Consider the following 25,833-nt stretch of genomic DNA (forward strand, 5'->3'; position numbering starts at 1 on the left):
TCAATAATCAGGCTTCAGGTTGGTATGAATTTTCGGTCGGTCTGTCGCTGTATGCCACAGGCTGTCGAATTGCGGGCCGGAAACGAAAGCATGGCAAGAGGCAGCACGGGGCGTAATTCATCGCTATATGCTGCCTATGGCAACTGACACTGGACACGTCTACGATATTTCTTTAACGTACTGATTGTCGCAGCGATTCACTGTGACTCAAAACACCCACAAAAATATTGCTGTTTTCGATATAAAATTCTCTTGTATTTGCCCCAATATTGAATGAAAATAAAATGAGATCTAAGGCAACAAGTTTAATACCCATGCATGGTGCTGTTGCAATGTTCGAAACCGTTTACGATTTTTAGATTTCATTGCGATGTAGAAGATGTACAGTTAAATTTGTACAGATTGAACCAATTTATCTGCACAAGTTCGAACTCATGATGAGATAAAACGGATTTCTTTGCCTTCATGAAGGAAAGGCAGCGATTCTTGTTATGATTTTGACACAGATTGCCAGGTCTCGGAGAAAATTTTGCCGTGCCGCACGCTGCATCAGCGCACTGAGAGAGCAAATCAAGCAAATGGACTCCAGTCTCAAGCTGGCGCCATAGGCAAGCCTTGGAGACTGAAAACTCTGCATCGACGCCAATAATACACGTCTACTTTATTACAAGTTGGCACGGCAATGTAGTCACGGGCAAGTTTTGATCATTGAGTGTATTAGATCTGTTATACCGTATTTCATGTGATGAAACTCTACCGTATTACGAGTATAAGCTACAACTTGGAAGTATCGACTTAAAAAGACCGCATATCAAGTAATGAAGCTACAGTATTACGAGTATAAGCTCTACCTTGGAGGTATTGAGTCAAAAAGACATCATATCGTGTAATGAACTTTGACCTTTTACTAGTATCAGGTAAAATACTCTGCATGTCATTTAATGGTATTGAACCGCATTGCGAGTTTAAGCTATGAATTCAAAGCAGTAAGTCAATTACCTTGTATTTTATGTAATAAGACATTACGGGCATGAGCTCTCCAGTGATGATAATAAATTTATTTGACTGTCGCGTCATATCGTAGCGCAACGAGCACGAACTCTGCATTTAAGTTTATAAATGAATTCGAGTTCAAGTCACTCCATGACGAGCTATAAGTGCCTGGTAATTCAGTACTGCTCGGACGTCAGAGAATGATTGAAATCTGACCCCTCATATTATGTGCTATGCATTCTCGTAAATAAGCTCAAGAAGACTATTTCAAGCCAACGTCTTGTTCAAATCAAGACGTCATTAAAGTTGCAATAACCGACAAATGTTTTCTAAAGGTCAGCCTCCGGCGAGTACACGTTGATTGCCAATGCTCCAAGAGAACATCTAACTCAAGTTTTTATTATTCGTGCGAAATTATTTATAAAACCATAGTCTCTCGCTTGGTGATTAGATGCAGAATTAAATCATTTGATACAAAGCCAAATAAAAAGATACTCCACTCACCTTGGGTCGATCGGCGTCTGAATAGCTTCAGTTTATCTCCAAATGAATGTACAGTTTTAAACAGCCACGTTTATGACTCGATATGCTTGCATATGTAACTTTAACTCGCCCCCCCCCTCCGACTTGCAATATTCATGGCCCCGAAGCGGTCCAAACGAGCTATGTTCGGACAGGGCGATTAGATAAGTGCAGAGATATTTTATAGTGTACAGGTATAGAGAATTGAAGTGTAGATATGGTATAGCGTAGAGTTTAGACAATAGAAATGCACAGATAGCAGTGAGTGCAGTATACTTAATACTACACTCACTTCTGTGATACGCATAGAAGAGTAAAGATGGTATAGAGGTGAGCATCAAGTATATGAATGTAGAGATGGTATATATAGAGTGCAGTATTGAGTATATGGCAGAGAAAATATTTCAGTGTAGAGGCTGGACCTCAGAAGGCAGAGGCTGCCGCTGGTCTCCCCCGGGACGGCCGCGCATTTCACATTTAATTCGCGGCGTCCAGGTTTCTGCGCGGCTGCTCGGCGCGTATAAACGCGGCAGACAGCGTGCAATAATATCCCCGCTACCTGGCATTATACTGAAACTTAAATGCTTTGGTAAGATAGAATAATCTGACCTAAGCAATTGTCAGTGATAATATGAAGATTTCAATTCTCTGGTTTAGGTTCAAATTCTTTGGCTGTAGATAAAAATTCATATTTCGGTGCTTATAATATCGTTTTACTTCACAACGAAACTACGCTTATATCGCAGCAATTTATGGCATAGTTTCATCAATAGAATTATAGAGGTAAAAAAATGTGAAAAAAATTTAAGCCATAATGAATGAGACATTCATGATGTTGCCGGATTAAGCATGAAGGGCGGCCGGTATGGTGGCCATTCTTTTATCATTCGGTTTGCGCCACAAGCGGGAGCGGGTGTGAATTTAATCGCGAATAAAGTTTTAAAATAGGATCAATATTATAGTACCTTGAATCAATCCGAGTGAACTTTAATCTGTATAAATTAAAGGTTCAGAAATTCTTGTTTGGTTTTATTGTGTAGTTTTAGCATTAATAAAATACCAGGTGCCAGTGATACTCACAAGCAGGCAGGCCTCCGAAGTCTAAACTCGAGTTCAAATCATACACACATTGTTGATCTTCTTTTGTTCGAATGGAAAGTGTTGTGTGTGGCGGTTTTTTTCGTTCCAAGCCAGTGCATACTGGCCGTGAACCAAAATAACTTAAATCTGCGTTAAGATATTTGAATTTTTGCGGTCTCTGGTGGTGCATTGTTTCTTTTATTTTCAGAATTTAGAAACTGTGGATTTAAATTCCAAGTTAGAAGTGGTTTCAAAACCACACTATCCACAAGAGATTCCGGCCTAAGCGATTATAAAAATCTTTAAGCCCACAAAAGAAAAATTACGGCAAGAAATAAATGTGAAATATTGAGAGGTGCCTCCGTTTCTAGCCCCGTGGGGTCGGATTATCGAGAGACCCTGGCCCCTCGGAGGAAAAGATTTCAGTTATTGTTATTGATATTAGTTATTAATAGTAAAGCGATGGTCAATATTTTCTTGCAGTATTAATTTACACAACATATAATTTCGTGCCAAGTTCACTAAACGGTATCATTGTACAAAATTAATTCTTTACATGCCATCACAAAAAAACAATATACGAGTTGTGTCAATTCAATCCATAATAAAATAACTCAGACAGTTTAAAAACACAAGTAGGTTATATCCTCAGATATCACAATTAATAAATTGAATTATTAATTGAATAAATTGTAAATATCGTTTGAAGTCACGATCATCGAGACTTCATACGATAAATATATATCTGAAGGTTGATAAATATCTGAAGATCATCCACGTCTCTCAGAAAAAGAACAAAAAAGCAATAGTCTTACAGAAAACATGATATAATTAACTTTAAAATGGCAAAACTTTTATTCTACTACTATTTATTTTTAGGAAGACATGATAACTTTAAATGTTTCCAACACTTTGGGAACACCTGGTAATGTGGGTGCTGTTATTAGGTTTAATTAAATTCATTATATTGACTTTCCGCCTAACCTTGGATATTCACGATGGATTTTGCAGGCAAACGACCAGTTTTCTCTCAGAAATAGTCATCATTCTTTCATTGAAATGAATTATCTGCATATCAGCCAACTGGGCAATGCTCCACAAACCTCAAGAATAATACAATGGGAGCCGCGAGGAGAAAAAAATTCCATTGCAAAATCTTCGCCTAAATCCTTAAATCTTTTAGGCAAAATCCGATGATATCCACCGTGAAGGAAAAGCTCCAGTGGTCTTATTATGTTGCTTAATATCTGCTCCTTCACAAAAATGCTCGAGAAATTTTTCAATGGACGACCGCCTCAGAATTCTAGCCCCAATAAAACTGCTGCCAACACAGGGAAGTTCTTCTTCAGAAGCCCCACGATATCGTTCTGTTTGGGAGCAGCCGGCAAAAGCGGCCTCGCCGTTTTCTCCAGATTGTCTTTTAGTTCAAAGAAAGAATCGAAGGAATCTTATTTAGAGGCGGCTCAAAACACCGTCCGTTTTAGCTCCGTTTACTCGCGGAGAGTTTTAAATTACTGAAGAAAATATGGGCTTGTGTTGCCCATTGCGTGCCTCGGATTTGTGCAAGCACGGAAAAGCTGAATGCGGCACGGGCACGTGGCAACTGTGTGCCCAGAGAAGGAAACACATGCTAGACAACGGCAAGCTTCTGCACATTCTGATATGAAAAAAATGAGTTAAGAAAAATAATTATTTAACACAAGGAGTGTTCAACTTGTAATAACATTTATTTGACATCGGATGACATAACTGACTGATCGTAGCTAGTTAATTGCTTTTTTTGCTTACTAATAAATGATGGTGACGGTATTTAATAGAATGATTATTCAATAGTTTAGAAGTTTGATCTACATACATATATTCTGAGCTGTATTAGAGAAGTAGGATCTCGATCGCTTCTCCTAAGATTGATTAAATGGATCAAGACAGCCACGAAGCCCCTTGGTTTAATAGTAGCTTCCCCATCCACTTAAAATCAGGCGAAGAGCCTTCCCTTCTATCCACATCGCAGAAATCGTGACGCGGTTGCCAATGATTCGACACCGACCAAAATTCCAAACAAGCTTCATGTTGCAGCGCTCGAGCCCGACGCCTTGGTTTTAAAATTAGTAATTTTTTCGAGTCAGCCCGGCCACTTAAGAAGTCAGCATCTTCCGCGCCCGTGTAGCTTTTATCCGCGAATTAAAGTGCTAGACCGGAGCAATTTGTGTGCCTGCCACACACGAATCGCTTCAAAGTTAAGAGACATCCATTAATGTCCTTTTATCATGATGTGAAATAAAACGGCTCAAATTCACGGTGCGGTCATTAACTTGAGACTATGCTTTTTTTTAATGATGTTTAACAAAATCGAAACAAAAATGTTGAAATTTTCAGCAAATTCTAACACATATGGAACGAATATGGAAATGAATAGAACTTTCTTAGCACCAAAAGATTGCGGTGATCTTATCCAAGGAATTTTGGTTCGCATTCTCCGCTTCCATCCTTTTCTGATAGACCATCACGAGACCAGTTTAGACAGATGCAAAGGTTAACGAGGGCATTGCGCTGAGTAACGGCCAATCTGGCTGCTCGCGATCCTCAAACTGTTCATTTACTTGAACCGTATCAACAATACCTTGCTGTGCTGGTGAACCTGCTCTACTTCATCCGAGCAGTTGGACGGAGCAACTAAAGGATAAATCCAAGTATTAATTAAATTTGTATTAAATGCAACATCGTCCAGTTGGAAGTTTTGGATCGAGTTTCCTGAAAAAATGTATGTGTAACGCTTGTGCTCTCTGAGCCCTGATTTGCTGTCGTCTGGTTTAGTCAAAAATATTGACTAGCCTAGAAATTTAATTATTTATTACTTATTTTTATTGCTAAAAATAATTACGATGCGAAGTTCTCAACCCAACTGCTCACCGCTCCAAGCATCGAAATTTGAAAAACAAACAAAAAAAAATTATTTCAATGTAACATCTTTAATTCGAACTGAAACACGGTATTTTAATTAATTTACTCCATAATCCATGATCCATAATTACTTAAATGAATGCAATGTTATGATCAAACTAGTTTGAAAAGCTACGACATGTTATTTGAACGCGTGAAGAATATGACTGCAGGCGTACATGAAACAGATAATTTATGTGCGATGCTTGGGGCTTTTAATCAAGCCGTGCCGACAGCTCTCCAAGTTCTGTCTGCTGAACAGAGCTGTAATCAATTTATCCGACTCCTTCAGGGAATCCTCCTCACCAGAACGATTTCCTACCTTCCGCATCACCGACATCTGCAACAAACGCAAGAACTGGATTAGATCTTTACATCTTTTCTTAGACATGAACGCATTTTTTACATCGGTTTAATTCGCTCTCTGGCCAAGTATCCTGGATTTTTTTGACATAATCAGATCTCTGGTAAAGCTCAGTTAAGGCAAGTGGCGAAGACTAAAATGAAAACGATTCATTTCATTAATTTTTTCCACAACAACAGGGCTCCGCAAGATGTTTGTTAGATTCATGATATATTTGCAAATGCATGAAGGTCATGTTAACCAAGGTCATATATAAGAAAAATCTCATCTCTGTTTACATAATTGAGTGAATTTGAGGGCATAATGAATTGAGAGGGCGTATCGAAACAATTCGTCACATAAATCCAAAATCATTGACAAAATATCATCGAAGGCGTACATTACAAATTTCGCGTATCTATGTTGCAGGAAAAACTCGGGCTCAGGTCTCCTGCCTCCTCAAAACACTGCAGTTGAGAGCCGTTGCCGAATTTATCATGAATCTAGGCTGCTTGTAGTGCTTATTCAATCATGGTAACATGCGCAAGTTCCTAAAAATATCTTATATATAAATTTACAGCCACTCCAATTATCCCTCGACAGAGCATGCATGATCCTCACAATATAACTTTTGGTGAATAATAAGTTAATGATGCGGGAAAGTCGTTTATCGCACTCAAATAACCTCTGCAGCGTCGCATTAAATTAGCTGAACTACGGGACCGTCGACGGTAAACGTCGTTTTGATCGACCCACTTGACATGCACCCATCAAGTTGCGTAAGCTGGCCTAAGATTGCCTCAAGTAACGACCCCAGTGAGGTACCTGGGCGCTCATTCATGTTGACTTTGAAAGTCTTTTACGAAAACAAACGGCCTCTTGACTTTGATGCGAGTTCCTGATTGCGGCATCAAAGAACTCTTATTCTTTTATGGTGCGTTTGATTCCATATCTAGCCTCCTCCTTTCTACTGAGATTTCCTGTTTCATTCGATCAATGTGACTCATTTTCGAAGGCATGTCACTTTTTAGCGCATTTTCTCATTTACGGGAAAAAAGCGCTATTGTGCTCGTCATGTCCGTCTGTCAGTCTGTCCGTCTGTCCGTGACTTCACGTTTTCGTCGACGAGAAAATGCGCTCTGTGCGCTCTGCAGCGAGAGTTGAGTTATATTTTTTCAATATCGAAAATAGTGTCAAAAAAATGCTTACCGCAACGTAAACCTAGGATTTAATTACCAATGGGAAGATTTATGGTTAAAATAATGACTTGCTGGGCAAAGTAACCTCAGTAAATTCTCATCGGCCTCCACTCCAGAGGCCGGCTTCCTAATTTCCAATACCCACACGTGTACACCTAAACTTTAAGCCAAGCCTACAGTATAAGGCGCGTTACATCGAGGAGGAATCTTGGCTTGCTGGTTCATCACAAGGTCTACTGAAATAGGAACGTTGGGTGTGATGAATTGATATTTGATTAAACTATAAGATGAATAAAAAGTTTGCTGCATACGATAACTAACGAGTAGGCGTGATTAAATGATATTTTATGAAACGATTTAAAGAATAAAAAAGTTTGTTACCTAAGGCAACTAAAATGAAAATAAATACAACATTATACATAACATCTACACCGAACTTCAACAACGAAAGCAGCGAAAGATTCTTGGGTGAGCAATCGAAGTTATGCAGCCCACGATCTTCGGAGCGTTGAGTATCTCGAGCATTCAAACACTTGCTTCCAAAGCAGCAAAGCAAAGTAAGGTTTGGACTTGATAATTCCGAAACTTTTGCCAAACTTGCCGATAAGACAGGATTTCCCCGCGGACCGTCTGTCTTGCAACGCAAGTATACGTAGGCAGGCCGTCGATCAGACGAGGAGTTCTGCTAAGAAAAGAACTCATAACTTGCTGGAACAAAGCTGTCTTCATTTCACGAGTGAAAAAATTAGGAACCGATGTGCCAGAACACAAAATATTCTCCATGTCGGAAAGATTTTCGTCTCGAACTGAAACGGATGAGTTGTTTGTAATTTCGCTTTGTTGTCACTAGAAATATCGAATTTTTTGCGTAAAGTATTTAACGTTATAGTTTGATATAGTTGCTTATTCGATATCATCATAGATATGTGAATTGTTACAAACTTCAGTAGATTTTGCGAGTTTAGCATGATAGATCAAGTCTAATTACAGATATACCAATGATATACTGATAGCGTTCGAGAAGATAAGTGTAAATAAAATTGCATTTAAACTAATTTTCATATCTGGATAATTGGTACGGTGAATAAAAATGACATTAGTCCGGCATGCTATTTATGAAGCACGTACACTGCTCCTGCCTTTGTTCCAATTGATTGAATGGAAATTTGTGTTGTAGTCCATTGTAAGAAACTCATGTCACAGGAAAATTAATACAAAGGGCTTGACAATCAAATTCGTGAATAGGATACTTACAACCAATTAGTGGAGGCGGTGCTGCTTATTGTGCATATTCACAGAACACAAGAATTCAGACTATGTGAACAATCCCTACGATGATTGTCAGTTTTACGACGATCGTGAATTCGTGTCCGCAGAGACGAAGTGCATTTTCACTTGAAGGTTTGATTTGTAATGTACGGATGTATTTACAACGACGATTTTACTTATTTTTCATCCGCTGTCCGAGTTTTAATCTCCTTTACTTACCTAACTTTCTTTAAGTGAACGCTCTTTCTTTATGTGAACTTTCTCTAAGGAAAGTTCGCTCGCAGCATTTAGTTTTCAGGAAGATAAATAGCTAAGTAAACAATTGAGTTTCTGCGAATATGACCTTAAGTACGCCTTTAGAAGTCTGTTGATATAACTACATATACATTTCTCATCAGTATCCATTTTCTCTCGAACCATTCACGTGAATAGGCTGCCAAAATTGGAATGGTCCTGAACATTTAGTAGTTTATGAACCTGACGCGTGCTGGTTGATTGAGTTATTGTGTCTGAATATTGTGACGCATGAAAGCAAGCTTGCAGCGCCATACGCTATTCCTACAGAGAAGTATGTATGTTTGACGTTATTGTGGTGCTTAATATAATGTACTCAAACGCAACAATACAAGCTGAATACGAATTTAAAAGGAAAATAAGTCCTGTGAAAAAGAGCCATAATTGAGTTGTAATACCAGGTGAATAGAACATATTCTAACATTTGAATGTTTTGATGAATGTTCCTTTCATAGAAAAAAATTCATTTGGAATTTGACTTACGGTAAAATTAGAATTGAAATTCAATCTCAATATGGTGAGTAATTTTTAGTATCATCCTGAATATTTAGTAATATTATAAATCGATGAAACTGTTATCAATGCCCGGTCAGCTGTGATATTTGTGCTTCACTGAACAGTTGAAGGACATCTTCAGTCAGCACATCGTGCCTGGAGTTCTTCATCTTAATGAATATTTGGGAGCAAAGGCACTTTCATTTCCACCGCTCGTCTCGAACGGACATAAAAAGCCTCACAAAGTTTAATTATCTTCTTCAATCAAAGCGCGATTATTCGAAGCGCCGAGACTCTTCCAGTCCAACAGACCCCAAGCAAGTTTTCTCATTAAAATGAACAGTTTTCATTGAGAGAAAATGACCTGGAGAAACAGCCTGCCAGCAGCCCAACGAACATGTCTGCTGCTGCTGAAATAATGAAGTAGGATGCCTCTAGTTCTCCTGCTGACAGCACTGATGCTTCCAAGGACTAGTGACTACTCTCCTGCTGACAGCACTAACGCTTCCAAGGACTAGTGACTACTCTCCTGCTGACAGCACTAGCGCTTCCAAGGACTAGTGACTACTCTCCTGCTGACAGCACTAGCGCTTACAAGGACTAGTGACTACTCTCCTGCTGACAGCCCTGCCACGAATTCATATCGTAAACTGACGGGAAAGCTTCAAGTATTTAATTGTTCTGACGATCCATGAATAAATTTAAGGAACGAATAATAAGTTTAAATCATAGACACCAATTAATGACGTGGTACATAATTTCGAATGGAAACATTTGATGTTTTTATATTTATTTTAATAAATAATCAAGCAGTTAATAATGGAAAAAATCGTAATTATTTTTAGCTACCTATACATATTTCTAATTAGGAATCATCATGGAGACAGCAACTTTTTGAATATATACCATAATTTATAAACTAGAAGCAAGAAGCCCATAATGGGCACCACCACAATTTATAACAACTTTCGATCGTTGTGAAGGAAACCAAAAATCGGTCTCAGGAATCTTTACTGAGGCTCACAGTACGAGAAAATTCCAGCCAGAGGACAGGCAGCGATGCGGACGGAAGTCGTCCCTTGCAATGCACGAGCGCCGCATTTCCACTCGACGCCTGAGAGTTTTGATGCCAGAGAAGACGTGTATATTCTACTCTCGTTTCATTTCTTTGAGAGCCGCAGGAGTTTTATGTGTCAAATGCACAGTAGGGAAAAACTCCAGCGAGTCTCCGAAAAGACTGTCTGCTGATTGCGGGCTTAACAATCTTCATCACTTGATATCAAGTGAAAATATGCAAAGCATGCATGTATACCTGAGCTTGACAGTTTCATATAAACTCAGATATTAATTCTTCAATTAACTTATAATATTTCGCTATTAAAAATAAAAAAAAATATTCACCAAGTATAGTATTTCGAAAGCTGACTCGATCATCAACGGCAAACGCATTAAAAAATATAAATATAGAAAATTTCCCAGTCGCATCACGAATGCAGCTCACGTCTGACCTACAGCACAAGTATGTGGTGACCTCACGCGTGTTTGCCGATAGCGTCCCGTAATAGGGGCAGTTTTAAAAGTGCATTAGCGAGCGTCTCGGGTGACCCGAGAAACAGCATCCCCGGAAAGAAGATCTCGCATGCACCACAGGACAGCATTCCCTAAGTTGGTAATGTTTAGGGCACTTAAAAGTACCTTAAGCTTATCAAAGTCTGTTTTTAAGTTCCCGCACAACTTTCACCTCTCGTGGAATTACGAGCAGCATATTTTCCCGGGAGATTTTCTACGGCAGTATTTTGCGGTCGTGTATAATGGCGCTGTCCCCGGTGCACTCAGCTACCTCTTTGAAGCGGCGGTTTTTTCTATTTTATAAGCTTCCACAATAATGAAATTTACATTCAATCGCCTCTTTATGGGAGTTTATCTGTAAATTTCCTACGGATGTTTTGTTGTGTTGTTTCCCTTCCAGCTTGAGCAAAAAGGCTTCTGAAGAGTTCGCCAGTTTTAATTTATTCCACAAGATTTTTGGAAAATGTAACAAAGAATTTTAAAATCTAGGATAATAATAATAGTTTAATAAAAATTAATGCGTATTATAAAAATGAAATAACGTCTCAGCTCAATTCAGATCATTCTTAGTTTTGATTTCAACAACCGAAAAAACTATAACATTAACACTCAAAAATTTATGTGCGTCATCAAAGCTCATTGACCAGTCGCATTAATGATTTTCCATCTGTCCGTGACTCACATCCGTGCATCACTCATGACTTACTTAGAATGAGTAATAATTACAGATTAAAAGTGAGTTTATGAACGCTGTAAGTTAGGAAAAATTACTACATTGCATCTCCACCGAATTAAGAACTGAAGAGGTCATCTATTCTAGTTGGGCAAATTATTATGGCAGCTTAGAAACAAAAATGCACTGAATCGCCTTTAATTTGAATAATCGAAATCACCTAACACTCATACATTTCGGGGGAAAAACTTTGCTTGACTCAAACTCCAATTAACTTTAAGCTGAGCCTCTTTTCCTCATGCAATTTAATTTCACCTATTAGCACTCCAAAAAATGCTATAGCATTTTGTATTTACATTTTAAGATCAATTAAAAAACATTTAAGCGAGCGAGCCTGCTTGTTGATACTGCCTTGTGCTAAAACGAAATGCAGTGCTGGCATCAATAAGAGTTCAGTTTATACATAAATTAGTTATAGTTGTATTTTTTACTTTAGTTATATCCATGAAATGTGAACTTATGAGTTGGTTATGAACCATGTCCGCCATAAAAACTCAACCATCGATATCTACCTTAGCAAGCCGACGCAAGAATAATTCAGGATCGATGAAGGTAGACGCAACCAAATTTTTTTTGTGCAAAAATAAACCATATGCATCTGTATCTCCAAAATGTAGACATAAATTGATGAAACCCAACACAAGAGACGATGCACAAGATGGCAGTCTGTCAACCCTTGCCCTACAGCACCAGCAATTGAGAGTATTTGCTCTGTTAATGACTGCTGTTGTTTGGCAGTGTACGGCTCCTTCTAATTGGCCTGTTCAACTCCAAGCGGACATGACAGAAGAGCATTTCTCTGTCACGCACTGCACGAACATCGTCGTCATACGCACTGCACGAACATCGTCGTCATGCACAATTACTTCACTCAGTACAAAGCGTTCGTGGTGCTTAAAAGTTAAACTGTGACGCTATTTGACTGTGTCGCAAGAACCTTTAATTTGCATGGACGGTTGCCGTAAGAATTTAAACATTAATTGAGATACAACACTTCATGGACTCGTTATGCCATGGATTCTAATGGGTTTTTCTTCTAGACAATGCCTGCTGTCTGTGTTAGTGCATCTAAATCGGAATTATCGAGCTTAACTTTTACTCTATTGAACACTTTTAAAAGTAGAAAGTACAATTCAATAGTTTGCAATGCTCTAAAAACTAGTGACTTTTTTAGATAAAGAATAGTCACTGCCACCTTAATAACTTTTTGAGTAAGCACTTAGCAAATGATTCGATATTTATATTCAAATCAAGCGCATAACTTCAATGTAGACGGCTAAATGGTTAACGGTTAAACGCGTGTTTGTATCATTAGTTCTTATAAAACACATAGCAACAAAAAATATAAATCGAATGAAACGTCAGCCAAATTAATTCTACAAGTTTCGAACTGATGATGACGCTGCTCTCTATAACGTTTTCAATAAAATTACGGTGAATTCGCTCGTTTTTTTCTTTGCTTTGAAATTCATCCCGGTTTCAGTACCGTAGATTCTCATTTATGTCCACGACCCAAAACTGCCAGTATTAAAGCTCTCATTTGACTGCTTCTCTTGGTTTATTGATGGGGTCTGGCGACCGCATGCAGACATTGAAAGCGAATTGATGGCAAGAGTCGTAGGCTAAAGGCCGGAGTGCGGACGCTGTTCGTGCCGGGCATGCTAATCCGAGCCTACACAGCAGGTAACACGGAACCAAAATTGGTCTCGGTCCCGTTTACACTTTTATTAAGCAAATTTCAATTTATAACACCAAATTATGTTAGTTTCGTTATTTATCTTTCAACTGAATTGATTTCTAATCGTTTCATAATCGTCAAATCAAATTTAAAAATAAATTTTAGTTTTAATATAAAGGCAGGCACTTATACATGATTTTCAAGTTGTACAAATAATAATGGAGCAACGGTTGCATGTTATACATATTTATAACTCAATGCATTAGTTCCAATTTTTCAGCTACATTTATATGACATTAAATGCATGGGATATCGTTTCAAGTCTTCATATTAAGCTTTTTACTCAATTCATTGCAGCTATAGGCCCAAGCATTCTTTCAACTTCACGTACGGCTTGTGATCGTTCATCTGACCCAATGTTACTGCCCCCAAGATTTCTGGAATAAGCAAAATTTTCTTGCGAGTCTAATACAAGTTTTACCTTTGGAAATCAAGTGTGAGGCTTAATTTAGAGCTTTCTTGTGAATACAGTTAATATCTAAGCAGAAGAATTCTAACACTATGGAGATATCAGGCGCCATTTAAGAATTCAAGTCAATGAAGAATTAAATAACGAAAGTACAATGCTTTTGATAGTGGATTTATAAGCAGTGCAAGACACATGCAGTAATTAAACTTTCGTATCGTACCATAGTCACACTACACACAGCTTCACGTGGCACAATGACGCCTATATCTTATTGGCAAGAACATATTAAAAAGTTTCCCTTAAACCCTTATCGCAAAATAAAATACTGCAAAAATTTTGCATTCCTATGCAACAATTAACACAGAAACAAATCTCGGATTGAAATTCGGTTTCCTTTTTAAAATTATTTTCTGAGTGAAAAATTGTTAGCATTCGCTAGCGGGACTGAAGAGACGCTATGTTTGATTTCCTGACATCTTGCTACGACACTGAAACTTCCCCCAATTATTGAGCGCCATAATGATGCTATGGAGAGATCAATTCACCATTAGAGGCGGCATTAAGTGTACCTCAGGAAGCATTAGGTAACAAATACTCAAGCTATAGTCTTTACTAAACAAACACAATGTTACTTATGTGGGAACACCGACACTCCTGCCTGGGCCTACACTTTGATGAATAGATTCGCCAGAATCACGAAATTCAAATGCAAATTGAAGTTTTTTCATTGTTTGCGAAATTTTTAATTTTCATTCAAGTCTTCAATTGAAAGGATAAAACATGAAAGTTATTAATGAATTGATTGCCATCTGCTTCACATGCAATGGGTGACAACGGTACTAGTGAAATAAAGTGCTTATGAATGTTTGCCTGATTAATAGGGTTTACTTTCTTTGAAAAATCAATGTTTCGCTATGCTCAGCCAAAATGTCTTAATCATAAATAAATCCATGATTTTAATACGCACCATATTATTAGTTATTAATATCAGTTGGCATGTTAATTCTTATTATCTCTAAAAATAATTTATTGTTATTTTAAATTAATGAGCAAATATCTACAATCTGTTAAGCTTAATTTCAACTTATTGTGAGTAATACGCCGAGTCCATGCGTCTAGGGTAAGAGAGTGTGGACAGCTTAAATAAATATTCATGTCTACATAAATGCGCTTTATCAACATACATAATCCGCTTGTATGATTATGTTAGTTACAATTGATGTTTTTTTTTTCACCCGCACACCCGTCTTGTCTCCCGCAGACAAGCATGAGACTCGGCATTGACGAGCCGACATGACGCTCTTCGTGAGACTCTTCCTGCTGCAGCCCATCCTCTTCTCCTCAGGTGATGATCTTGGACCGCTATTGAATAATGTACATTCCATTAACTTTCCCGGTACCATTGAGCCAATAATGTAACCTAGGACCTCTACTGTGCATGTATTACTAATTTTTCGGTTGCGTATTTGCAATGTTATTTATGAGCAAATAATATTATATATGTGACCAAAAATACTATCTAATTTCAGCTCAAATTTTACTTTTGCACACATACTTAAAACGAGCTTCTCTTATACTTCTGAATTATTTCAGTAATTAGATTTTAATGGATAAAAGTAGTCGAATAAGTGATGTAAAAATTATTCTCGTTCCATAGCGTGGTCAGGAATAAGAGTGCAGGACAGCAGCCACGACACCGACTTGTACCAACAAGATGGCCCCATACAGGACGACAAATCTTATCTCAAGAACATTTCTCCCGCTCCCTCCCTTCCCCCAAACCCTCATACGTTACCTAACCCTTTCAAACTCCCCCCGCACGACGACGATCTCCCTTACCCGTTCACGAAACACTCACAGCAGCCGAGATTGCCGACACGCAAGGCACGCATCAGATTGCCGCCTTTCGTAGACCAACTGCCACCTGGACCCTTCATAGACCCTGAGCGGTCCGGCAACGTCACGGCGCTGGTGGGGCGCCTTGCCACGCTCAACTGTCGCGTCAACCAGATCGGCAACAGAACCGTGAGTTACGCTACGGGGTTTTCTTAGGTTATACCAGAAAAATAAATCGATAGAGAAAACAGTTGGGTTATGACTACAATTAAAAGAAAAAAAAATATAAATTTAATTTGCATTACGTAATAGGCATGATGTTGGAAGGGAAATAGAACATAAATGGAAGAAAGTATAAAATACAATAAAAATTATGTATTGCAAGACTTTCAAAAAGAAACATGGCTCAAAGTAGCAATGAAAAAGAGACGACAGCACTCGTGGCCAATTAAAAAAATGAGGGGTTAAAAATCTTTTCTCACTAGAACTGCAGTTATGTAGCTGGAAAAAAAATATTAAACGTGAATTACATTTCGAAAAAATTCCTGAGATCACATACTCGGAAAAACGCCGAGCACAGATACCACCATAGCGAATTTCGTACTAAAAACACCATTAACGAAACTACTCTAGAAGCAATGAAATTTTGGTCCTCTTTGAACACTGAGAATTTGTAGTGATCGCAGTCATCTTCCCAGAAGCATTGCAGATATGCTAATATGTAACTTGCCACTGTCAGCGTCACTATTGCACACTGTGTAACAAATTCGATAGTAATCATCCCTATTTCAGAATCAGCACCGATGATGATTATCATCATCACACGAACACCATGTAAATAACTTGTATAACCATCATCAATAATAGTTGAGAGTTAGCTCGTATTAAGCAACTCCATCTTTTTGTGTCAGTTGTACGGATGGTCACGACTGAGCCTCCAGAAATTAATGTAGTTGTTGAACAAAACAGATTTTGTTCATACGGTGGCTATAATTAGAGGTGTGTTTCAATTTAGAGAAGATCATTTTCTCTGTTTGGGTTTCTGTTTTATAGCATTGATTATCAAAGCAGTAAACGATTATCCTTACCTCTTTTGCGGAATTGAAGAAAAGAATACTGAGAAGATTTTTTTTTAGCTCCCAGGTGCACCATTAGCGTTTATGCTATGAGATTCCCCAGCGTTAGACATGCACAGCTCCTATTAATTATGAAGGCATAAGGCGAGGAATTAGTGCGGGATTAAATTAACAAGTCTCGGGCTATCCGTGCGCTGCAATGAAGCCATGCGGGAGCTTGATAAGCTTTGTGCAGCAGCGCCTTGCTTGTGAAATCGAGGGCGGTTTAAAGGCGGCCGATGAATCGCGACCATCTGCCGGAGCTGTTGGAGCTTCAATTTTCAGCAAGACTGTTGTTCTAATATATGTTTCGCAAAAGCATTACTTAGCTCACCTGAAATTGTAAGATATTAGGAGGAGAAAACTTGGCATTTAAGGTGCGCACATATTTTGAACTGAATCTTACGACATTACATTTGCGTGACCAAATTTTGGTGAATTCATCAAGTCGAAACGCATAAAAAAAACATTTAATAATTTTGTACTGAGTCATTGATTTCAGCTCCAGCGGCAGAATATTTTTAAATATGATGCCATGGATTTTCGATTCATGAGCCCGATTAACCCAAATTATATTAATTTAATGCATTAAAAACAGTTAATAAAGTTACGTTTCATAACTTGGCTTATTTTTCAAGTCAGGTTATCCGATTGAAAAATGGTATTATTTCTCATCTTTACGAAAAAAGTTCAAATGCGAGGGTATACAGTGGGGGGAAATAAATATTCGTACACTTGAAAAATCGTATTTTAATGTATGTAAGTACACAAACTTAACAGGAAAAGTGATTTAAATTATGTATAGAGACGCATAGTATTCAAAAATACTATCAAAAGAAATTAAATCTCAATGTAACAAAAAACAATGCAACATGTTCACTTTTCGGGTGAAAAAAGTATTCGTACAAAACAATAAATCCGCATTATTTTAATTTAATACTTGGTTGAATACCCTTTATTCAGCTCAACAGATACCAGTCTGTTTCTATACGTCTCGACCAATTATTTGCAGATGCTGACTGGTATTTTATACCATTCTTCTTGGCACACCACCTTAAGATTCTCAATGTTTGTTGGGGACCTTTTCTTAATTTGAATCTTCAAATAACGCAACAAATTTTCAATCGGATTAGTGATTGGATTTTCCAGCAGGATAACGATCCTAAGCATACTGCAAGATCCACAAAGAAATGGTTCGCTGATAGAAATGTACACGTTATGGAATGGCCAAGCCAGTCGCCGGACTTAAATCCGATTGAAAATTTGTGGCGGTATTTGAAGATTCAAATTAAGAAAAAGGTCCCCAACAAACATTGAGAATCTTAAGGTGGTGTGCCAAGAAGAATGGTATAAAATACCAGTCAGCATCTGCAAATCATTGGTCGAGACGTATAGAAATAGACTGGTATCTGTTGAACTGAATAAAGGGTATTCAACCAAGTATTAAACTAAAATAATGCGGATTTATTGTTTTGTACGAATACTTTTTTCACCCGAAAAGTGAACATGTTGCATTGTTTTTTGTTGCATTGAGATTTAATTTCTTTTGATAGTATTTTTAAATACTATGCGTCTCTATACATAATTTAAATCACTTTTCCTGTTAAAGTTTTTGTACTTACATACATTAAAATACGATTTTTCAAGTGTACGAATATTTATTTCCCCCCACTGTATATACGCGACCAAGCACAAGAGTCGCCTATTTGGTATGCTCCTGCTGACTACATTTAATTTATATACCTTGAGAAATCTTATTTACAGCTTACAAACAACTTCGTTTTTCACCCCTCACGGGACAAGGCCATTAAATATACGAGTACGGGTAGGCATCATGAGTCAAAATTCCCTTACAATTTCAGTTAATTGGTTTACTTTTGCGAGCTGTATTAATGTTGCAGGGAATTACGGTTCAATTTTCCTTCGCAGATCCTAATGAGCAGAGAAAACTGAGATTTTCTGAATTGTAATTTTACATATGATTGTATGTGCAAAGAAATTGACGAAACGAATGGATTATATAAGTTAATTTAGAAATTAAAACTAAGAATAGCTTCGAACCAGCTGTTTCACCCTCAGTTCTACAAAACATGACCAAAATGTAGATTATTTAAAGACTTTCATAACAGAAATATAATTATTAGCGCTGATAAAAAAACAAGCGCAGCGTCACATTTTTCTGAACACCCCGCCATAGCAGGGACTGTTTCGCCAGCTTGACTTTTCGACGCAGGTGTCTGGTCATTTTTAGTTTACCTCTTCTTCAACTTGTTCTGCGCAGGTGTCCTGGCTTTCTATAGCTTAATAACCTCTTATTTTACTTGTTCAATCTTCGCAATGGTCCCGACTTTCTATAATTTATCTCTTATTCTATTTGTTCTACCTTCTCAGTTGTCCTGACTTTCTATATTATACCTCTTCTTCTACTTGTTCTACCTTCGCAGGTGTCCTGGCTTCGTGACCGCGACACGCACCTGCTAACGGTAGGCAGGTACACGTACACGAGCGACCAGCGGTTCAGGGCGCAGCACAACACCGGCTCAGAGGACTGGCCCCTGACCATCGAGTACGCGCAGGTGCGAGACTCTGGTGTCTACGAGTGCCAAGTTTCATCCACGCCACCCATACGCCACTACATTTGGCTCAACGTTGTAGGTCAGTGATCCTATAATATCTCCTTTAATATTTTAAACACTTAAATAATCTGTGTTTATCATCTGTGGTAATCGTTGCACACCGTTCTTTTCAAAGCTGCTACATCATTTGGGTAATTTTATAATTAGGTATAATAGGTATGTTGAGCAATGAGCGTTCACACGGTACATTCTATACGCCTGAAATCGGGACAGAAGATATCTTGGAAATCTCGTTCAGCGACGCATACGTCAATACGTTCGACAGCAAAACAAACGGAGGCTTGTGATTCTCGCCGATGTTCACTCTTAGCTTTTATTTTCACCAGCCACTGTTTCTGATTCAGTATTTCGAATAAATAATGCTCGTGTCCGACATATTTAATGCTATTTCAAATTGATACTTTTAATAATCAATTATTAGTTAATACCATCAGCCTAGCGCTTGATCCGGCTCATGCAAGGGGCTCTGCATTGATCGGTTGTAAATCGGACTTTCGGTGTACGTTTACTTCAAAGTTTACAGTTTGATCAAAATGAACTCAATAGAATAAATTAAATACATTTTCCCACACATTCGCGCCAGCATTTCCAGAAGTGTGAGCGGCTGCAGGATGCTAAATCATTGGAAGCCTCATTGACGATGCCGGTGCCGGCCGGACTCAATCCATGCTTGTGCAAGAAAAGCCATTTTGGGGCTCAGGCTGCGGTGCGTGCCTGACTGCACGCAAACGTTTTTTTTCTTAAATCGACTGCGACCAAGAATAAGAAGAAGGCAGATTTTATAATAAATTTGGGTATCAGGAAGAAAAGCAGAAACTTGAATCAGAGATTCGATGAACTACGACAAGATGTGGTCTCTATTGAACATGAACAAGACGTGGTGTAGTATTCTATATGATTCAAGTATCTAAGTTTGTAGATTTGGAGGCCCAAACTTGCAAAGAGAACATTTTGAAGTGCTAAACTTTCTATTCTCTAAGTTTGTTAGCGTGGCTGATCTCAATATTTTTCCTGAGTCGATTCGAGTTCAGCTACTGCGATTGATCCATAAAAAGTTCCACTGATGACGAGTTAAAACTTTTCCTCGGAAAATTTAGGCCTCACTGAGTTTCCCGGCAAAAAGCGATAGTCAAAAATAGTGGAAAATGTAACTCTGAAATCTGTCCTAAAGTTCAGGAGCTTCTGAAGGGAATATATTCTGTTGACGGCCTGCAAGTGCACCGGAAAGACCGTCGGTTTAGAATAAAGTTCGGTTTTTTAGAGAGACAGCAGGAAATTTATGGGGTGACATTTTACTGAGCTTTTGGTCTTCTGTTACCACCCTGCGTACAGCGGGTGCGAAAGTAAATTTGAATGATCCTTCGTATAGAATTGATCATAATTCTGAAGTTTGTGCTAAAGGTGACCTTCAATTAAAACAAGTAAAAATGTTTTATTAGAACAATATAACGTTATTCATTCTCGATTTAATTGTTATTAATTATAACGTGTTCAATGAAAATTCAAACATGTCGGACAACATTAGATGAAAATTTTCACTGGGCATGATTCAGAAGACAGACGCCGTGCTATGCGTTGTGTTTTAGTTTTCACGGAGAAATTACAGCAGACACTCTGCAGTGATGGAAGTTGCACTAGTTCTGTGCGCAATTCGTTAGACAATTCGTAAGGCAATTCGTTAGGCGATTCGTGATGCAATTCCTGAAGTTATAGTGAGGAAATTCGTGAGGCGATACCTTAGTCAATTAGTCAATTTAGGTAAGGAGATTTAACGACTACTAACGTAATACAGTAAAGCAAAAATGAAAGGACACTTGTTTCTTTCAATAGAGGCACACAGAACCACGCCGTTGAAAATACGAGTGAGCGACGTGTAACAGCTGTCAAAAAATTATAATTTGTAAAAGAAATATTCCATTTACATTTTTTCATGAATTTCTTGCCATTTTGAAAGATGAAATTACAACTCTGCGAAAAATTTGTGCGCGCCTTAACTTTTATTCTAATAAATTTATGATTTACAGAAATTTCGGGAATTTTATGATTGAGAGGGAAATTTTTTTGAAGCCTTTGATACCAGAATTGGAAATTAAGCAAGTCAATAATTTTCTTCACCATGATTCAAACCAATCCAAAGTTTCGCCTCACTAGGAATAACGTTTTCCTAATAACATCTGGAATGAACACATACAAATATTTTTCGCGCCGGTGCCTTACCATCACAGTCGCGATGTCCAACGGCGATCGACGCCAGATTGCATGTATTTGACTGGAGGAAGGATCCGCCGGAAATTAAAAGATCCATAATGACGATAATCGTGACAAGAGGACCGCTTTAGACTGGATAACTGCCCAGAATGCAGTAACACAATCATGAGTATTCAAGAAACAAGATACTTAATTGAAGATTTTTTTGAAACTCTGGGCAGAACCTCAGACACAGATCGTGGGTGATCATGACATCTACATCAATAGGGAGAGCAGCATCAACTTGACGTGCATTGTAGACTACACGCCTGAACCGCCTGCCTACGTCATCTGGAAGCACAACGGCAAGGTCAGGCGCTATAAAATAATATGGAGGCATATTGTATAAAATAACTTTGTGTAATTTAGCATATATGGTATCAAAAATATACTAACACAATATTACATGAATCAATATCTGCTATATTCAAGCAAAATCGTAATATCTCAAAATATAACTTCGTACGCGAACATATTAAACCCCCTTATTCACCCAGTTTATTCTATCTTCCTCTTGGAAATAAAATTGTTAAGCCTATAAGTGGCATGAACAGGTTGTGAGCTACGACAGTGAGCGAGGTGGGGTGAGTGTGGTGACGGACAAGGGCCCCACCACCTCCTCTAACCTCATCGTGCGTGGGGCCAGCATTCGCGACTCTGGGGTCTACTCCTGCAGCCCCAGTACGGCCCCAACTGCTGGGGTCACAGTCCATATCCTCAATGGTGAGATTTTATCGAGTCTCTACTTAGTGCTTCGGGTAGCATTTTTACCTATCCGGGCCATCATAATATTTGTGCACAGCAGTTATCGTTTCTTTTGGCTCTAAAGGTAATTAAAATTATGTAGAACGTGTATTTTTACTAGAGTATTTCTTCATGTACGCGTTATAAATTATACTCAGGTATCGATTTTCGATGAAATTACTTCACCTTATTTTTGACTACTTTTTTGATATTCTGAAATTAAGAAAACAGGCATTGATCAAGTGTTCTTAAATAGGCTTCTCTCGCAATTTTGAGGGAAACATAATTATCCGAAGATTGGATGGCGAAGTTTTTATAAAGGGGCATTGTGACAAGTGCATTTATCTTTTTAGATTAATGTCCGACAATTACGTTCATTAAACTAGAATACATCACTTGAGGGGGAACTTTTACGATTGTCTAACATATAAGGAGAGCCTATATACATGCACGATGAAAGTCTTCTGTATATGTGGGTTTAAATGTAGAATCCAACTCTTGCACTGCAGCGTGAAAATTCTCATCAACAGAGTGCCAGACGTAGAAGTTAGCCATGCACAATTAGCTTAAATTATTCCCAGCCGACGATGTCTTAGACGAAGCTCGAAAAGTTTACTTAAACCGCAAAAAATGAGATCGTCGACTGGACGAGAGATGTTCTGATCTTCTGATTAAAAGTCAGAACAATGGAAGTAGAAGGCTGAGTTGTTTGACAATGCTCATCTGCCGGAATGAACGAAATTTCATTAGCATTTGGTACTCAATGCTTGGTAACATCCTAAATATTCATGCTCAAAATGTTGTAGCTTAAACAAACTACTCCATGCAATAGGGTATAAGTATATTATCTGGGCAGACTATTTTTACATTTATTATTTGGCAGCACAAGTACCAAGAAAAAAATATTAATTAATTGTTTATTTGAATCGAGTTTCTTGCCGCGTTGCGTTTCTTGTTCTACTCTGATAGGGCATCTCCTCAACGTTTGAAGAATCATGGCGTTTGCATTCAAACTCGACAACAAATTTGCATGCATGCTCAAATATCTGTCATGGAAAGTTGTTAAAGTCAATTAGGAAATTTCATTTACGGCATCAGTTTTACTTCGAACATCAAATGAATATAAGAATAAAAACAAGCATTAAATATGAAAATGAATAAGCGACATATCACTCGTTTTGAATTTACAGGTGAAATGCCATTGTAAAATTTAATACGGGTTCTCACACTAGTGGAGATCTGCCGTGAAAGTAGCTAAGCCCCATTTAACGGTCTTCTATACTTCAGAAGTACGAATAATGCGCAGCGCTCCGACGATTTTATGTAAGCCCGATGGTTAGTGCTCGGCACTTATAATTTTAGAGCTTAAATTAACGACGGCAACGGTGACTATCCAGCTCCGACAAGCCGTAAGCCCGCCATTTATAATTTTTATTTGGGGACACGAGTTTCAGTAAACTGGATAACATCTTTATACACTCTGGAAATCCAGTCTTATTCAAGCTTTGACTTTGCATTTCGAAGATCGGCGAAATTTTCAGCTGCCATTACAGAATGGCGGAATTGAGTCACGATGTGCTTCTGCTGAAATTGAGCGAAAATAAGGCTAATAAGTTTATAGGGGACTTTCACGTTTTTTTGCAATAAAATAAAAACCACTTTTGTTTTAAGATTGTTATAGGAAGCTAAGTTAAGAAGTAACGGTTTAAAAATATGTCGTAACCTTTCTTCCTAACAGGTTGGAAATTGGTGACCAGATTATATTAGAAATTAAATCTCAATTCCAGCCAAATTGGCTGGTTTACAAGAGACAATTTTCAACCAATTTGGCTGGTTTACAAGACACAATTTTCTAGTCTACTTGAAGCTGTTCTTTATTTTACCGCCTACAGGCGAGCATCCCGAGGCGATGCAGCATGCGGGACACTCCCCCCAGAGGGTATCCATGCTACTGCTGGGCAGCTACAGCCTCGCCCTGCTACTAATGCTTGCTCTTCCCTTCCACTATTGAAATTACTGGTCCCTGTTGAAAATACTGGCCCACCATTGAAAAACCTTGCCTCCCATTAAAAATATTGAGCCCTATTTAAAAATACTGTCAACCCAATGAAAATATTGGCGCCCTATGGAAAATACTGGCCCACCAATGAAAATACTTGCTCGTTATACAGAAAAGTGACTCATCATTGAAAATAATGGCACCCATTGAATATATAGACACATCAGGGAAAATTCATTGAACATACCCCCTCCTCCATTGAACATATTGCTCTCCCATTGAAAACAATGCCCCCCCCCATGGAAAATACTGGCTCTTCCATCGAAAATACTTGTTTCGTTTGAAAAAAATTACTCCCCCCATTAAAAGTTCCGGCGCCCCATAGAAAATACTTGTTTCCCATGGAAAATACAGGTCTGCTCAGCGGAGGACCATAAATAATCTGGACATCACGATTTCCTCCCCATTAAATTATTAGATTGTCACTGCAAATGCAGCGTTTGGTCAGTATCCTTCAAAATCCTGACAAAAAAATGATCCTTGTATAAAATTTAATTGAGTTTGAAAATTAAAGAAAAGCCAATTGCATTAATTTTACTGAAATTTTGCTTAAGGTAAATCAGTTAACTTTTTCTCATATATTTCTCTTTTTGAGCTCCGGCGACGACATCACAAAGATGAACGCTATGTTGGTTAATTGTAAAGTTTTAACGTATCATTTCTATCCTGATCCTGAGTGAGGTCAGAGCTTACAATGTTTTAATCTTGGCGCTTGTGGTGATACTGTATGCGGGAGCTTATCTTCATCTGTTGTCTTGTATCAAATGCTGTCCTGAGAGATATTGTTCGGCCTGTTATCTATACAAAACACTTTTTACAATTTTTTCACAAGAATGTAAATCTGACATCTTTATCTTTATATTATCTGCCAACCAACGTAAGTCTCCAGGGATGTGTGGAATAGTCCAAACTAAGAAGTTGTTGTGTTAATTTTGATAAGTTGAAATAACCATTCTTTATGATCTAGTTTCATTGGAAAAACTGGAGTTTTAAACTGAATAATTGAACAATATGCTGAAATTTTTGCACAGTTAGGCAGACTTGCAATGGCAAGGACCCTACATGATGCGTTCAAATAAAGTAGCCATGCACATATACTGCACTCTATATAGTTCAGAGATCGAATAAGAAATAAAATTTTCGATTTATTAAAATTATTAAAATAAGAAACTTATTTTGTTATGAAAATTCAAATTATTCAGAGATCATATATGAATTAAATTTATCGGTTAAATTAATTTATTTAAGCTTTTAGCTTTATTTTACGGAAAATAATTATGTATTCGAGATAAAATTGCAACTGAAAAATTATTCCTTTCGTATTAGGTAAATACTTAGAGCATTTTCTTTTTCAGTGCATGGTTCCGAAATGTGCTACCAGTTCTAAGCTAATAGTTTTTGGTGTATAGTAAGTATAGTATATTTGTAATTATTTGCACCATTATAAAAAATTTCTTGTCGACCGTTACGAGACTTCATAGTTAATGATTGGTAATGCAGCTGGATCGGCGATAGAGATTTGGGCAAATTTAATTTTTTTTCAAAAAAGGAGTAGATAAATTCTTGAAAAATAGGTAAATAAAAACAAGAATATAAAATTATTGCCTAGCAG

General features: G+C 37.9%; 1 protein-coding gene across 1 annotated transcript in view; it reads left to right on the forward strand.

The window, feature by feature from the left end:
* LOC108677438 overlaps positions 1 to 25,371 on the forward strand; it is a 38,069-nt gene extending 12,698 nt beyond the window's left edge. Inside the window, exons 2-7 of the mRNA XM_018165657.2 lie at positions 14,846 to 14,929; positions 15,242 to 15,609; positions 18,980 to 19,190; positions 21,601 to 21,728; positions 21,973 to 22,141; positions 24,055 to 25,371. Coding sequence (XP_018021146.1) covers positions 14,878 to 14,929; positions 15,242 to 15,609; positions 18,980 to 19,190; positions 21,601 to 21,728; positions 21,973 to 22,141; positions 24,055 to 24,173 — 1,047 coding nt within the window. The 5' untranslated portion in view covers positions 14,846 to 14,877 and the 3' untranslated portion in view covers positions 24,174 to 25,371. The remainder of the gene's footprint in view (positions 1 to 14,845; positions 14,930 to 15,241; positions 15,610 to 18,979; positions 19,191 to 21,600; positions 21,729 to 21,972; positions 22,142 to 24,054) is intronic.
* Positions 25,372 to 25,833: the final 462 nt, after the last annotated feature.

Source organism: Hyalella azteca, unplaced genomic scaffold (genome assembly GCF_000764305.2).
Source record: "Hyalella azteca isolate HAZT.00-mixed unplaced genomic scaffold, Hazt_2.0.2 contig6852, whole genome shotgun sequence".
Taxonomy (NCBI): Eukaryota; Metazoa; Arthropoda; class Malacostraca; order Amphipoda; family Hyalellidae; genus Hyalella; species Hyalella azteca.